Source organism: Malania oleifera, chromosome 11, assembly GCF_029873635.1.
Source record: "Malania oleifera isolate guangnan ecotype guangnan chromosome 11, ASM2987363v1, whole genome shotgun sequence".
Classification (NCBI taxonomy): domain Eukaryota; kingdom Viridiplantae; phylum Streptophyta; class Magnoliopsida; order Santalales; family Ximeniaceae; genus Malania; species Malania oleifera.
The window spans coordinates 61,852,361-61,869,413 of NC_080427.1; the positions used below are offsets into that span (position 1 = coordinate 61,852,361).

Consider the following 17,053-nt stretch of genomic DNA (forward strand, 5'->3'; position numbering starts at 1 on the left):
ATTGAATAACTGTTCTCTTCTTTGGAGCGGATAGTTTTTGTGATCTTTTGACCAGTTCTAATTTTTTTTTTTTTTTCCATTCATTAAAAAATTCGGGAAGGCCAAAGTTGCCCCAAAAGTTAAGGCTTTCTCTAGACATATGCCTTATGCTTTAAAAGTCCAGAAACAGCTTCTCATTTGTTTTAGCTCTGTGATTTTGCTTAGAAAGTGTGGACTAAGCTTTTACCTGTTCGGAGAAAGTTTGGTTTTCTTGGATATGGTGGAGAACTACTTGGATATTTCTTTTTCTAGTTTTGGTAAGGAAAAAGGATGCTATAGCATTATGGAGATTTTCTTTTTTTTGCACTGCTGTGGGGTTTGGGTTGGAATACAGCTTGCGTGTTTTTTTGGGTGAGGCTGAATATTTGTTAGGGGAAAAGATTTTTTACTTGGCCTTGTTCTGGTGTGAGCGACCTTCGATATCCAAACAGAATTGGATTTCTTAATTAGTTTGATTTGTTTTTTTCTACTTTCTGTTTTTTCTTTTCTGACTAGGATGATTTCTTATTCTCCTTTTTGTACGTTCTTCCTTCTTCACTGGAATCTTCCTTTGGTATTAAAAGGAAAAAAAGGTGAAATAATTGAGTGGTAAAATAGAATAACATGATTAAATGTGTCTAGGAGGGGGGACACATTTTCTATGCTGCTCCTGCTATTGGGAGAATGGTTGCTGAATACAGTCCAATGGCTCTGCGTGCAATTCCTGTGAAAGTGGGGAGGGAGGGAGACAACCATGGTGCTTGAAGAATTAAGTCACCAATTGAGAGCGAGAAGCTTGCTGCTGGCAATTTTTTGGAAGGAGTAAGAAAATCAGATATGCTTAGTTGAGGGTTTCTGACATGGATCTTTTAATGGCGATTGCCTGATCAAACCTCTGGTGGTTTGTTTACTTTGGGTGGGTGGGGGGGGGGGGGGGTGGGGTGCTTTAGTGTTTCCGTCTCTTCTCAAATTTGAAAAGAAGGAAAAGACCCCCAATTTTTAACTATTGTAGATTTGCGATGAGAAAAAATAGAGGACAGTTCTATGGTCCCTGACTCCATTATTGTAGCTGCAGGCCAGCAATTGAAAAGAAATTTAATGTTTTCTTCAGAACTTTTAGCTTTTCTTCCATAAAATCTGAGATTCGATATTGAATTTTTTGAAAACTTGACCCAAAATTCTTGAAATCCCAATATAATTGTCTGAACAAATGCAAAGTCAAATCTAATCTTTAATTTCCATCTGACACCCCCTCCAAAACTTGAAGATAAGGATGTATCATTGGTTTTCTAGTATTCAGTTTTTATTATTCTTATATAATAATTATTGTTATAAAATAATAACATATTTATTATTATTATTATTATTATTATTGATATTCTAACCATAATTATTTCTGTTGGTGTTGTTGCCCTTTGACATCTGTATCTGAATTTTACAGTACCTTTGATTGGATGATTTTAAGCTTCATCATATACTATGTGATTCTAGTTTGCAAAATTATTTTTGAAATCCCTATAGTGGGCTGAAGCAACTTTTCTTTTCTTGCTTCTTTTACTTGGTTTGCTGGTGCATTTGCATCTATTTTTGAGCAGGCAAAGAGAGTTTCTGCTTAGCAGAGACCTTCTTATGACTAATCAATATCTCTGCTAAGCCTTCTTATGACTAATCAATATTCTTTTACCAGGAAATTGTTTAAATGCCCAGGAGAATCAGAACTTCAAATATTTAAACTATTGTCAAAGTATTTAAAAGGGCCTGTTCTGGCGAGGAAATTTGTTGAGATATTGCTTCCACTCATCAGGATGAGAGCTCAAAATTCCGGTAAGAATAGTTTATTGGTTCTGATATTAACATGTATTATATTGCTATTTGTTTGATCTATGGATGTCCAATTGTTTTTCTTGCAGATGTTTTTGTAGAAATTTTGCAAGTTATTCGAGATATTGTACAATTAGTGGGAGGTGAAATCACTTCAAAAATTCTTAGTGAAGTTTCCCCTCTCCTTACATTTGCTGGGCTGGATGTGCGGATGTCTATTTGTGATCTCTTTGTTAGTCTTTCTCAAAAAGACCCTACTCTAGTCACAGTGGTACTGATAGACATCATTTTTAACCGTTCAATTTATTTTCTTGAAGATTTTTTTTGGAAGATTTCTTTAAAGATCTGAATAACTTATTGTTTCTATCCTTTTATTTCTTGTTTTGGGTAACAGGCAGAACTTCTCCGTGAACTGAATGCAACATCTGCTGTGGAAATGGGCGAGCTTAATTATGATAATATATTGAATGCTTATGACCAGATCAATATAGAGTTCTTTTATCGTGCTCAACAGGATCATGCTTTAATGATTTTGTCACACTGTATATATGATGTGTCATCTGAGGAATTAATTTTGAGGCAAAGTGCATTTAGGTCATTGCTCTCGTTTGTTGAATTCTCTGCCCAAATTCTCGCACACGAGTTAAGAAATCACTCGGAAATGCCTGAAGTGATGATATCATCTGCTGATGAAGGTTGGACTGGAGTCTGTATTTTGCGCATAATAAATAAATTTCTTCTGAAACATATGCGTGAAGCAATGAACAAAGAAACTTCTGTCCATAAGGTATTTTATTTCTTCTCACTATCTTGTAGGACATAAAATTTTCAAGATAAAATAAACTTCTTGCATATTTATAAAATTTGCGCGCGTGTGGATATGTATGTGTTTGTTTATCTGTTTACTGATAGATGATTTGAATGCGTTCAGTTCTTTTGATTTGGTGTGTCCAAAGAGTTCATGCTGATAAATGATTGTGGGAAGTTGTAATATCAGTACAGTTTTGATATTTTTAGTCTTAAACAAATTTCAACCATGATAATTTATTGTTGGCATGGTGTAAATGATGAATTGTTGTGATATAGGAATGGATCGACTTACTACGTGAAATAGTGTCAAAGCTTCCAGAGTCGAGCTTTAAGTCATTCAAAGATTTGTGCAATGATGACCCGGAAGTAGATTTTTTCAACAATATCGTTCACTTACAGGTCAGTTTCTTTTTGTTGCACTGGTAAAGGCTCCGTATATTGACATGGACATTCTTTCCTTATGGTGACCTTTACATGCAATATCATGGTATCTTGATATTTTAACCTTTAATATTTTTATGCTTCTTATAGTATCCCAAATGTTCCATTGCTGAATGTTCTTGTAGAAGAGCTGTATTTATCTTGCTTTTTTTTTTTTTTGGTTTAGATGTTTTCTTCAATGCGGAGAGAAGCAAGCTGACCACTAGGCATCCTGCTTCTTTATATTTGTAACTTAAATTGCTGATATCATGTTAGCAGAGTAACTGAAAAAAAAATAAATCTATCATAGTTTTACCTAGTGGCAGCAACTGTCACCTAATGCCATTAACCAACTGGTTTTTGGGTATCCATGGCAACCCTATGGACTGGTACTGCTGCCTAATATCCATTATGGGACTACTACAGCCATGGCAAAACTGTTATTGGATTTAAAAAAAAATTTTAATACATTTCTTCTAATTTCTCACAATTTTATTTCCATAAATTGTTCTGGATTAGCTATGTGAAGATAAGAAGATAATAGTGATAATGATAATTGCAATATCCAGAACCACAAGATTTGCATAAATTAGCAATTTGATATGAGCAATATATTGTTAAATAAAAATTGTATTTAATTTGTTAATATCAATAACTTGGTATTATTTTTTTCAACTTCAACCCCATTTTCTTCTCTAGTTTTTATCTTTTTCATTTTGTTAATAATTCACTTTTGATGATAAATGTTCTGATTATAGTGTTGTAATTTCTGAAGCTTTGGTTTTATAGCACAACTTGTTGGTTTAAGATATGTATGTTTTCTGTGTTGAATTTCTTTAACATATGTATGTTTTCTGTGTTGAATAGATTAGTAGTGTATATCATATTACAAGCTAATGTATTTTCGTTGTTAATTTTTTTTTATCTCATATACGATTAATAAAATATGGAAAATAATTTTTTCCCTTGTTGATAGCAATATAAAACTAATATAAATTTATTGCCCTACTATAAATGTTACCAAAATTGAATTATAAGATCCAAAATACATACAAATTAGCTAATGTACACAAGGTTGCAAATGTGCTTGTGCATACAAATTAGCTAATGTACACCTCTTACCTGCACAGTATGCTACTGGCCACTGCAATGTAAAATGATGATATCTGTCATCTGTGCCCTATAACATGAATAAAATGGAAGGAATATTCATGCAAGGAATTTTCTACCTCTCACATATTATATTTGTTCTTTCAGAAGCATAGGAGAGCAAGGGCATTGTTACGTTTCAAGGATCTTGTCAGTAAAGGCGGTTTGCCAGAGGTAACATTTTTCTCCTATTGGTATGATAGGTACCATTTCCAAAATTTCCTGATTTCTAAAGTACGGTTCTCATCTTTCAGGTCATTACAAATAAAGTGTTTGTCCCACTTTTTTTGAATGTGTTGTTTGATGTACAAGATGGTAAGGGAGAGCATGTTAGAAATGCATGCTTGGAGACTCTTGCTTCTATTTCTGGTCACATGGACTGGAATTCATACTATGCATTATTAGTTAGATGCTTCAGGGAGATGACCTCAAAACCAGATAAACAGAAGATGTTGCTGCGGCTTATTTGCTCTATTCTGGATCACTTCCATTTTTCAGCTAGTTTGGATCAAGAAGCTGGAGATGGTATGGAATATGTTTCAAGTCATGACACCACGGGAAGTGGCTTGTCAGCGGTCCTGCACAAGGGCAACAAGTCTGTTATGTTTACTGAGATACAGAAATGTCTACGTAAAACTGTGCTACCCAAGCTACAAAAGATACTGAATTCTGATTCTGAGAAGGTCAATGTTAATGTTAGTCTCGCTACATTGAAAGTACTGAAGTTGCTTCCAAGAGACATTATGGAATCACATACACCAAGTATTATTCGTCGTATTTCTAACTTCCTAAAAGGTCGTCTGGAAAGCACCCGTGATGAAGCTAGGTCTGCTTTGGCTGCTTGTTTGAAGGTGCTTGGGCTGGGGTACTTGCAGGATGTCATCTCCACATTGCGGACTACTTTGAAGCGAGGATATGAGCGGCATGTATTGGGATATACTTTAAATTTTATTTTGTCAAGTCACCTGAATCCCATTAGCGGGAATTTGGATTATTGTTTGGTAGATCTACTTTCTATTGTAGAGAATGATATATTTGGAGATGTTGCTGAGGAAAAAGAGGTTGAAAAGATTGCTTCAAAAATGAAAGAGACTAGGAAGAACAAGTCTTTTGAATCTCTCAAATTGATTGCCCAACACGTAACCTTTAAAAGTCATGCGTTCAAACTACTTTCTCCTGTTACCACTCATCTGCAGAAGCATTTGACAGCAAAAATGAAATCAAGATTGGAAACCATGTTAAGTCATATAGCCGCTGGCATTGAAGGCAATCCATCAGTTGATCAGACAGACTTATTTATCTTTATATATGACCTCGTTGAAGATGGGATGACTAAGGAAAATCATGTAGGTGAAAATTCTTCAATTTCGTGCACAGATAAGCAATTTAGGAGTGATGTGAGAAGGAAAGGAATTTATTCAGGCACTAACATTGGTGCTGAGGCACAATTTTCACACCTCATTACGGTTTTTGCACTTGGGTTGTTGCATAATCATTTAAAGAAAGGAAAAGTAGACAGTAAGAGTGAACAGCTATTATCAATGTTGGATCCTTTCATTAAACTTCTTGGCAACTGCTTGAATTCTAAGTTCGAAGATATCTTGTCTGCAACTCTTAGATGCCTCATTCAATTGATAAGGCTGCCTTTGCCAGCACTTGAATCTCAATCCGATAAGATAAAGGCAGCACTTCTGGATATTGCTCAAAGCTCGTTTAAAGCAAGCAGTCCTCTAATGCAGTCTTGTTTGAGGTTATTAACAGTTCTTTTGCGGAGCACCAAAGTTACTCTTTCAACAGATCAGTTACATCTGTTGATCCAGTGTCCACTGTTTGTTGATCTTGAAACTAATCCCTCTTTTGTTGCACTCTCACTTTTGAAGGCAATTGTCTACCGCAAGTTGGTTGTACATGAGATTTATGATCTTGTCACTCGAGTTTCAGAATTGATGGTAACAAGCCAATCAGAGCCAATCCGCAAGAAATGCAGTAAAATATTGTTGCAATTCTTACTTGATTATCACTTGTCTGGGAAGCGCTTGCAGCAGCATCTCGATCTCCTACTTGTGAATCTAAGGTAAGGAATCTATTTACATCTGAGTTTACATCCTTAATTGGTTCCAATACAATTCAATATTTCTTTCAGATATGAGCATTCGACTGGAAAGGAAGCTGTGCTTGAAATGCTTCATACCATCATAATTAAATTTCCAAAAAGCATTGTGGATGAGCAGTCCCAGACATTTTTTGTTCATTTGGTAATCTGCTTGGCCAATGATCATGATAATAAGATCCGTTCCATGACAGCTGCAGCCATGAAACATTTAATTGAGCGTATGAGCCTGCATTCACTTCAGCTAGTTCTTGATTATTGTCTCTCTTGGTATTTGGGCGAAAAGCAGCAACTTTGGAGTGCTGCAGCACAGGTAGAATCACCTTTTGGACATTTGTTGTAATTGCAGGAATTCTGCATAGCTATTCATGATACATTAAAGTAATGGTTTCTTAATTAATTGATACAAGAAGTTTCTCAATTAACTGATTAAACAAGGAACTAAATATTCACTACTTTTTGAATGTTTTCAAGATAACGAAAAAAATTATAAATGGAAGAATTGAAATTGTAGAAATGGGGCACTGCAATCATAACAATAAGGGCTAAGGAGATAATAAAATAGACTCTTTGAAAAATGATAATTTTTTCTTGCTGACAGTGGAAAATTGAAAATGTTTTTCTAGAGTTTGAATCCTACTCTTTTCTGCTTTATATTTGTTGTATAATTTGATGAAAAGAATTCTTTTCTTTTGCTTTGCTATAATTGGGTTGGTGAAGTCTATGGTCTTAGAACCACCTCAGAGTTTTATCTTGTTCAATCACTGATGAGCCAAAGATAGACCTGATGGATATGATGAGTAGATAAAGAGTTACCATAGTTTGTTCTTTGACAAGGATTATCAATAATATTTTGTCAGTAGGATTATTAATAATTGTTGCATTGTATGATTGTCCTGCTGAGATTAGATAAACTCATTATCACTCTTTAGCTAATGCAATAGATTTTAGTAGATCTGAAATTGTTGTGGGGAAGATTAAATGGGATTCTGGAGGAGATAAGATGTTACATTACTGTGGTGTATGGATTTTGTCAAAGGGGACTGGTTGGGATATCGGTAGGGATTTTGATATTTTCTAACAGCAAAACACATGCTTTAAAAAATGGAGAAGCACTTAGTGGCATTAAGTTTTTTGAGTTAATGACATTCAAATAGATTTGCTTTCTTTCCCTAGTTATAGTCATAGGAAATAAAAAAAATATAAATGATGGCAATCTGTGTAATGGCAATGATCCTGTGGTAACATGTGGTCACCATGGACATTCTGTAACTGTCATCAAATGCCTTTTTTTTTTTCCTTCCCTATTGGAGATCTAATGGGCTTGGGCTACACAAATGGAAGTAGGAAGTAGCCCATCTCCCATCCATACCCTTTTTGTGGAAATCAATTTTGGAAAAATAAATTCCATTGACTTGGTTTAGAAACATAGACCTTACAAGTCTCTATTACCTGATGTGTGTGGTCTTTTCTTTAAGAGTGGAGAGATTTGTTCTCACTTGTTCTTACATTGTTACTTCTTTTGGTCTTTTCGGAGCACATTTTTTGGTATTTTTGGAGAGAATTGGGTTCGGGAGGTGTTTTTCTGTTTGACGTTTAAGGGTTTTGGAAAGGGGAAGGTGAAGCTTTGTGCTAGCATTTGGGTATACCTATCTTTTGGTGTATTTGGTTGGAGAGAAATGACAGAATTTTTAACAATTTGGATACCCCTCTTAACTTGCTAGGGATAAGAGTTGTGTTTCTTGCGTCGCTGTGGGTTTTGGCGAATGCTGTTTTTTGGCATCTTCCTCAGGTAGATTTACAGCAGACTGGGTGGCTTTGCTCAAGTAGAGCTGAGCTGCAATCCTTTTATTCCAGATTTCTTATTTTGGTCAATTTCATTTGTTTAGGAAAGATATCTTATCATCCCTGTTTTTCTTGTACTATTTTCCTTTCTAATAACTTATTCGTATGCCAAAAAAAAAAAAAGCATGTAGATACGGTACAGATTCACATGTTTTGACCCAAAATCTTTCATAGTGATGTTTTAAAAGTGCTTCTGCTTTTTTTTTTCCTCTTCACTATGTATAAATTTAAATGAAAAAGCATAAATTTGATGAAGGGCTTCACATAACATGACATGCTCATAATCCACATTATCATCAGAAAATGCATAGAACGTTTACCAAGGAAGAAACAGTAAGGAGTAAAGAATAGAGATTGCTTGACATCAGATTAAGTACTTTAAGCCCAATTTTTAGCATGAAAAGGTGTAGATTTTTTAGTAAATACTGAGATTTCTGTTTCACTTAACTGAGAAATGAAGAAAAACTTTATGAAAATGTACTTCCTCTTCGTACGAGCATCAATTGTTTTATCCTTTGATCACTTCATTCTCAATATAGTTTTGAATTACAATTATGATATATTTTTCTGAAAGTGATTAGAATTTTGTTTAGAAATTTTATTTTTAAGTTTTAAAACCTTGATATATATATATATATAAGCAAGGTTTAAACACACTTTAAGCAATTAACAGCCAGCTTGGAGGCACAGTGATTGTAAACAGACTGTATAGTTGTAAATTGGAGCACTCCTGATACAACATTGTGTATCCAATATTGTTGCTAATGGCATCTTGCAATGTTGAATGCGTATTTTGAAAACCATGATTGCATCTTAATGTCATAATTTATAAAATTCACCTTTTGGGAAAATAATTAAATAAAGAAACGAAGTGCTCCAAAAGTGATAAAAAAGCTGCAAATTGAATACTAATACTTAATATCTAATTGTCTTATCCTACTATTGATTTCAAAACTTTATGGGTATCCTTGTTCCTTGATTGTTTGTGATAACTTATCAGGTTTATATATTTTGCTACGGTGTATGATCATATCCACTTTCCTAGTGACATTTGCTGCTTGTAATGTATATTGGGTTTTTGTTTCATTGTTAAATTTATGATTTTGTTCCTTGTCTGGCTGGTGTTATGCATGGATTGACGCACATACTTGTATGTGATTCTAATGTGTGCACGCATCATAGCACAGGTGGTACTATTTAATTTGAAACCACTTTAAAGACTCATGTCAACCCCATTCTTTCAAGGAGATAAACCAAATTTGAATCTCATTACCCTCCATGCCTTACATGTATAGATAACATGTATTGATACTTTTTTGTGTCATAATATGTTGTGCGCTTTTGTGTATACACATTGCTTATTGGCTCTATGCAGACTCCGATTTGTTAATTTGAGACTCCTAAAAAAATTCCCTATCTTTTCTTGCTATTTTATGACTCACCATTGAATAACTATCTTCTTTTTTACCTGTTATGCTTCCTCAGGATTCCATGATTAGACAATATAGGTATAATGCTTCTAACCATGAAGAAAAAAGAATATAGTATCAGATGCTTTTAATTTTTACGATAGTAGGGTTCCATAAGACATTTATCATGGAGCAATTGTTCATATTGGGACCTAGAAAATATTTATCTCGTGCACTGTTTATTTATATGGGTCATTTATACTTGCGCCTTATGGAAGTAATCTTCCTCCTCTCTGTGTATCATGCTGTGCTGGTATGCTCCCTCAAGTTTTCCAAATGTGTTAAATCTGTTATTGTTTGACATGTATTCTTCAAGGTTGTAGGCCATTGGTTCGAATTCCTTGATTTAAACTGTATTGGATGTGTTTTTTCATTGTGTAATGGCCTATGTGATAATTTGTGCAGGTTTTAGGATTACTGGTTGAAGTTATGGACAAGGAGTTTCGAAAACGTGTCAGTAGTGTACTGCCAGTGACCAGAACAATTTTACAGGCTGCTGTTACTGTTTTCAAGGATGGACAACTAGATCTTTCTAATGAAACCAAAGTTCCTCTTTGGAAAGAAGCATATTATTCGCTAGTTATGTTGGAGAAAATGCTAGATCAGTTTCATGAATTGTGCTTTGAAAGCGATCTTGAGGTATGCACCATTGCTTTCTATCATGAACTTGATGAATTTTCAATTCATCTTTTATCTGTGGCGTAGCAATAGTGTAATGATCTTGGCCCAATTTGGGTGAGTTATCATCTACTTTGGCCCATTTGGGTCTCGTGCTTTTGCCCCATAAAAGGCATTTTACAAGGTTGAAATCTCCTTCGTTCTTATATGGCCAACTACATGCTTGATGTGGAATAGTGACAGCCCCCCTTTTTTGAATGACTTCATTACACCTTATGTCAGACCCACCCGTATGGTAGTTATTCCCAAGGCAGTTCTAAATACCAAATGCATCGCCCTAACTTCAGCAAGATATTATCTACTTTGGACTTGGTTCTCATGGTTTTGCGCCATAAAAGACGCTTTATAGGGTTGAAATGTAGTACCTTCTTATATGACCAATGTCTCCTTAGTACACACCTGATGTAGGATTGTGTCACTTAGCAGTTATCTATCCCATTGGAACATTGACATTGATCTCCTAGGACTTGGATTAGGCTCTAGGTAGGTGGGTGGGGCTAGGGATACTCTTGTTTGTTATACTGTGATTTTTGTTTGGTGATTTACATTGAAAAACACCTGGAGTTTTTGTGGGTTATGTGTTTTTATGGATTTGTGCTGTTTCTTTAAGCCTATTTTCCCATTTCTTCACTTGACCAACTTTAACCATTTGCTATAATTATTGAAATCCTCCAGTAAAAAAAAAAAAAAAAAAACTTCAGGAGTTTGCATGTGTGTTTCATGTATTGGCTAGTATAATGAATGATTTTTATATGTTGTTTTGAGTAATCTTTGTGCAATATATTTGTGCAACATATTTTAACAAAATTAATGCATACTTTTGGGAACAAAATTGTCCTTCTCTTTCCCTTTTTGCATTTTTTTCAAGAAGGATTTGACCTAGGAAGCACCAATTGCCAACACAAGACATGGGACATGATATGATATTGACACTGCAATATGGAAACGTTGAGAAAAATGAGGAGACGACATGTGGAATTTTGATTTAAAATGAAATATATTCGTCATTTATGAAAAATTATTGATACACATTCTATATACTAATACTATTGTTAGATTATCACTTTACCTAAAAGCTTAAGCTATTAGGTTGTGTGCCAACAATGTATATCAAGCTTTAACACTACCCCGCACGCGCAGCCTGACAGCACTTGAAGATATACACACACGATAGATTACACCCATTAAAGGGAATACAATAATTTTAAACACCACATAATAAACACGGGCCATGAGATTAGAACCTAGGACCTCCTAGAAACCAACTCTGATGCCATGTTAGATTATCACTTTACCTAAAATTTTAAGCTATTAGGTTGTGGCCAACAATGTATATCGAGCTTTAACAATGTTAATGGTTATTTAGTCATAGGATTACTATTATGTGTTAAGAGTTATGTTAATAAGTGTGTGTTAGGCTATTATGGTCAGGTATTGTTCTTCACATATATTATAAATAGAGGGAATGACCTATCATTGAAGTTAGGTCCTCCATTTTATCCAATTATTCAACATGGTATCAGGGCAAGATTTGACCTAGACCCTATTGCATGGCCACTGCAAAATCAAACCCTAAACATCATAATACCATGAAACCTGCTGAGAAGGGTCATCAGCATCACCAAAGTCCAGTTGCAGGTTCAGCAATTGCTGGAAAAAGCTGTAGTCGACGGAATAATCCTGGACGCTGCTGCCCTTTTCAAAACCTCAAGAAATACCTCATATTTTGCAAAACTAACCACATAGCAAGCCACAGAGCCTGCTGATCTACCAGCCCTCAAAATTTCACAGCCAGAGGAGCCTCCACGTGCCGCCACACACCGGTGGAAAGCCGTCAGTGCTGACCCCACGCACCGGTGCCTGAGACACTTTTTAGTATCCATTTTGCCCCGATTTCCTCCCAAATGTCTTGAATCCTTCCTCACACCATGATACCAAGTTTGTCATCTTTTTTGTCCAAAGGTATCATCTTTTTTAGTTGCTCATGTGCAGCATTATGGGAATGATTGCTTGCTAGTGCCTGAAGCTGTTGGTCAATAATTATAGAGTTCATTGAGGCCTGAAATAGTGGTATTGCTGTGTTCTTGATTCGTTTTTGTCTTTCTTGTTAGTTGTGTGCCTGTGGTTTGCTCTGGTTGTCGAATGTTGTGTGTTGGGATGGCATCCATGAATTCCAGGAGGATGTGTTCATTGTGTCCTTCAGATTTTCTACTATATAGAGGCTGTTTGGTACTGTTAGAGCTGTATGTTGGTTTCTTGGGGCTGCGCCTAAGTCTCTTGAAGCAGTGGCAGCATTTATACATTGAATTTTTAGGGTTGTGGCAGTGTTATTTCCAGTTGTTGGTGACTCGTTCATGGTTGAATTAGGGGTTGACTCGTTTATGTTTGGTTCGGTTGGTCTGGAAGTTCACTTGTGATTGTTTCGGTTGGTCCAGAAGTTCACTTTTGGAATTCCAAGAGCATTTGTTTGCTGCTGTATCGAGGTTGTGTGTGTTGGGATGGCATCCTCAAATTCCAAAAGTGTGTTTCCATTGTCAAGCATTTGTTAAAGTGAACAATATACTATAACTATCTCAAAGGAAGATTGTTCAAGGTTTGTATAGTATCAAACATCCCAACAAGCATCTCATCACATTGCATCTTTTGCTTAGAAGGGTAATCCTATAGTTTTTATGTCATCTGGTATCTCCCCACTAGTCCTTGGATTATTGACTTTGCTGCTAATGACCATGTGACCAGCGTAACCAACTTCTTTTCTGCCCTCTAGTATTGTGAAAATCTACCTCAAATTACCCTTGCTAATGGGTCGACAACTATAGTTAAAATGATAGGAACATTAAATCTCATTCCCTCCATGTCTCTTTCTTCTGTTTTTCACATTCGTAAGTCCCCTTTCAATCTCATGTCAGTAAGCTTACAAAGGCATTAAATTGTTTTATAACCTTATTTCGTGATTATGTGATTATTCAAGATCTGAAGACAAGGAAGACAATTGGCACATGAAATGAGGCTTGTGGACTCTACTACTTTGAGTAGCTCTCTTATCCTAGTGCCTGCGCATCTGCTGCTGCACTGCTTCAAATCCATTGTCCCATTGGTCATCCATCCTTGGACGAATTAAAATAGCTAGTTCCTACCATGAGTTTTGTGTCTAGTCTTGAGTGCGAGTCTTGTTGGAAAAATATCGTTGTGTTCCCTTTGCTTCCTGAGTCAACAAATGGGCAGATAGTTCTTCATGCTTGTCCATTCTGATGTTTGGGGTCCAAGTCATGTCATATCAAAACTGGGGTTTCAATACTTTGTTACATTTTTCGATGACTAGTCTAGAATGACTTGATTGTATTTAATGAAAGATCGTTCTGAATTGTTTAATATCTTTTGCGCTTTTTGTTCTCAAATAAAGACTCATATTGATATGCCAGCCAAGACACTTCATAGTGATGATGCTAAGGAGTACTTTAGTACCCAATTCTGCACCTGTATGACTAATTCTAGTGTGATCCATCTGTCATTTTGTGCCCACACTTCACAACAAAATGGAGTTGCAAAACAGAAAAACAAACATATTCTTGAAATTAGTCGTACCCTATTGCATCAAATGAATGTCCCCAAAGTTTTTTGGAGTGATGTTGTGCTCACTGCTTGCTCTCTAATTAATAAAATGCTATCCTCTATCCTTGGTGGTAAAATCCCATATTCAATTATCTTCCCTAAAGCTTCTATGTTCTCCCTTTCTCGTATATTTGGTTATGTCTTTTGTCCATCAGTTAACTCTAGAAACAAATAAGTTGGATCCTCGCGCTATCAAATGTATTTTTCTAAGGTATTCCTATGCTCAAAAGGGATATCAGTGTTATAGTCCTCCCTTACATTGATTCTGTCTATACTGATGTCACTTTTTTTGAGTCTACACCATACTACTCTGATTCTTGTTCTGCTGACCTTAATGATTCCCTTCCTCTACCACGTCTTTCAAATTCTAAGCTAATATTTGTGCCCAATCCTCCAACATCTTCATCCAATTTGAGCCCTTCTCGTTGCTTGGATCATCCCAATTTGCATGTATACACATGGGGACACAAGGGAGGAGAGTCTCCTCAAGTTTCCACTTCTACGCCTCTAGTTCCCTCGTTAGATGATCCTATTTCCCAAGATGTTGATCCACCCATTTCTGTTCGAAAAGGTAAACATAGTTGTACCCAACATCCAATCTCTAATTTTATTTGTTATGATTTCTTGTCACCCTCATATTACTATTTTGTTAGTACTTTTGCTCTTCCAAAATCTATTTTTGAAGCCCTGTCCCATTCTAGATGGAGGAATGCAATGATAGAAGAGATGCATACTCTATAGGTTGATATTTGGTACTTGGTATGTCTTCCTCCTGATAAGTATGTGGTTGGTTCTTGTTGCCTGTACACTGTGAACGTTAATCCAAACGGTTCCCTGGCTCAATCGATGGCCTGCCTTGTTTCTAAGGGGATATATTTAGGTGTATGGCCTGGACTATTCGGACTGTAGCCAAACTCGCCTCATTACATTTGTTCATCTCCTTAGCGATGACCTATCACTGGCCTCTACATCAGTAAGATGTGAAGAATGCTTTCCTACATGATGATCTTTAGGAGGAGGTCTATATGGAGCAACCACCTAGGCTTGTTGCTCAGGGAGATTCATGCTTAGTGTGTCGGCTCAGGAAGTCACTATATGGTTAAAACAATCTTCGAGGGCATGTTTTGGTCGCTTTAGTGTTGTAGACTTGAGTTTGACCTTCAACAATGTTTAATAGATCATTCTATATTTTATTGTCATAATCTATCCCCAAGGATCCGAAAGGATTTTGCTTATATTGTATATGGACAGTATTGTGATTACTAGTGATGATAATCAAGGTATTCAAACCCAAAACATTTCTTGCAAACTAAGTTTTGGATGAAGGACTTGGGAGCATTGAAGTACTTCTTGGGTATAGAAGTATCGAGATCTTGTACACAAATTGTTTTTTCATAGAGGAAGTATGTTATGATTTTTTAGATGAGACAAGGCTGTTGGGATCCAAACCTTTTGATACACCCATGAATCCCAATAGTAAGTTAATGCTAGATATGGGTAATTTGTTGTCTAACGCAGGACCGTGTCAGAGACTTGTTGAAAAGTTGAATTATTTCACACACACTCAACTATATATATCCTTCACAATAAGTGTTGTGAGTTAGTTTCTCAATTCCCCAAGAACAAGTCATTGGGATGTAGTGGTTCACATTTTAAGGTATCTCAAAGGTGCACCAGGGAAAGGTCTCTTATATCAAGATGGGGTCCACACTCATATTCAGGGATGTACAAATGTAGATTGGGTTGGGTCACCTTTTGATGAAGATCCACAATTGGGTACTGTATCTTTGTTGGGGTTAATTTGGTATCTTGGAAAAGTAAGAAACAAACTGTGGTAGTCAGGTCAAGTGCTAAGTTAGAGTATAGGGCCATGACGCACATTACAAGTGAACTTGTTTGGTTGAAGAACATGTTGAAAGAACTAGGTTTGCCACATTCTCAGCCTACGGAGTTTATGTTTGATAATCGAGTTGCTATTCATATTGCCTACAACCCGGTCTTCCATGAGCGGACAAAGCACGTTGAAGTTGATTGCCACTTTATTCGGGAGAAACTTGTACCGAACCTCATTACAATCACTCATGTGAAATTTCAGTTTCAGCTCGCTGATTTGTTCACTAAAGCCTTGGGAGGTGCTCATGTGAAATTCATTTGCAACAAGCTAGGGGCATATGATATATATACTCCAGCTTAAGGGGGAGTATTAATGGTTATTTAGATATTTAGCATTATTATTATTATTATGTGTTAGAGTTATATTAATAAGTGTGAGTTAGTAAGGGTATTATGGTCATTGGAATTGTACTTGACGTATATTATAAATAGAAGAGATCTATCGTTGAAGTTAGGTCTTTCATTTTACCCAATTATTCAACAACTATCATCACTTAGTTTGGTACAGAAAAAAAAAAAAAAACAACTCAAGGACATTGTTGATGGTGCTCGACAAGGCTGGGACAGTGGTGCAGTGCTCCAATGTCCAATAACTCCAATGTCAAAAACCTATTGACTCTTAGTCTTTTGACTTCTCCTGATTTTGTTCGATTTTGTTAATATAATTAAAAGGACAACAAAAGTGTGGCATTTCGATGCAGGAAGTTTCTAGAGGTGTCATTGTTGTGTCAGGAAGTGCCAAGAAGTGTATCAATCATGTCCAAAATTAAAATAAATTGATTAATTTCCGACAGGTTTCAGGGAGTGTTGGGGATTTGACTCAATGATAATCATGTCCCATGTTTGGGCTGTTATCTATGAAGGACAGACTGATTATTCACAGGACCAAAATTCTCTTAACCAAAAGAACAATGTGACAAAAGAAAGGAAAAAAGGGCACCAGTGTCCTTTTGGTTACCATGATAGCTTATCCAGCATTATTTATTTATTTAACGTTTTTGTTTTGGTTTTTATTTATTGGGGTTTTTTTGCGGGCGCCGGGGGGGGGGGGGGGGGGGGGGTGATGCATGCCTTATGCCATCTAGTGGGCTAAAACCCTCCCTCTTCGCGAGGCCTATTCCATGTCTATGTTGCACCAAACATCACCAAAGGGTGCTTAGCCCAGCTTAGCCAAGCCAAGCCACGCCACCAAAACTCACAACCCCGTAGTGTATTATAATCTATTTTT

General features: G+C 36.1%; 1 protein-coding gene across 2 annotated transcripts in view; it reads left to right on the top strand.

Annotated features, from left to right (window-relative positions):
* Positions 1–17,053, top strand: part of LOC131167895 (uncharacterized) — a 97,980-nt gene that overhangs the window by 74,433 nt on the left and 6,494 nt on the right. For both annotated transcript variants that reach the window (XM_058126955.1, XM_058126957.1), the window contains exons 21-28: positions 1,706–1,842; positions 1,929–2,110; positions 2,234–2,626; positions 2,926–3,048; positions 4,327–4,392; positions 4,473–6,292; positions 6,362–6,641; positions 10,048–10,281. In XM_058126955.1, coding sequence (XP_057982938.1) covers positions 1,706–1,842; positions 1,929–2,110; positions 2,234–2,626; positions 2,926–3,048; positions 4,327–4,392; positions 4,473–6,292; positions 6,362–6,641; positions 10,048–10,281 — 3,235 coding nt within the window. The remainder of the gene's footprint in view (positions 1–1,705; positions 1,843–1,928; positions 2,111–2,233; positions 2,627–2,925; positions 3,049–4,326; positions 4,393–4,472; positions 6,293–6,361; positions 6,642–10,047; positions 10,282–17,053) is intronic.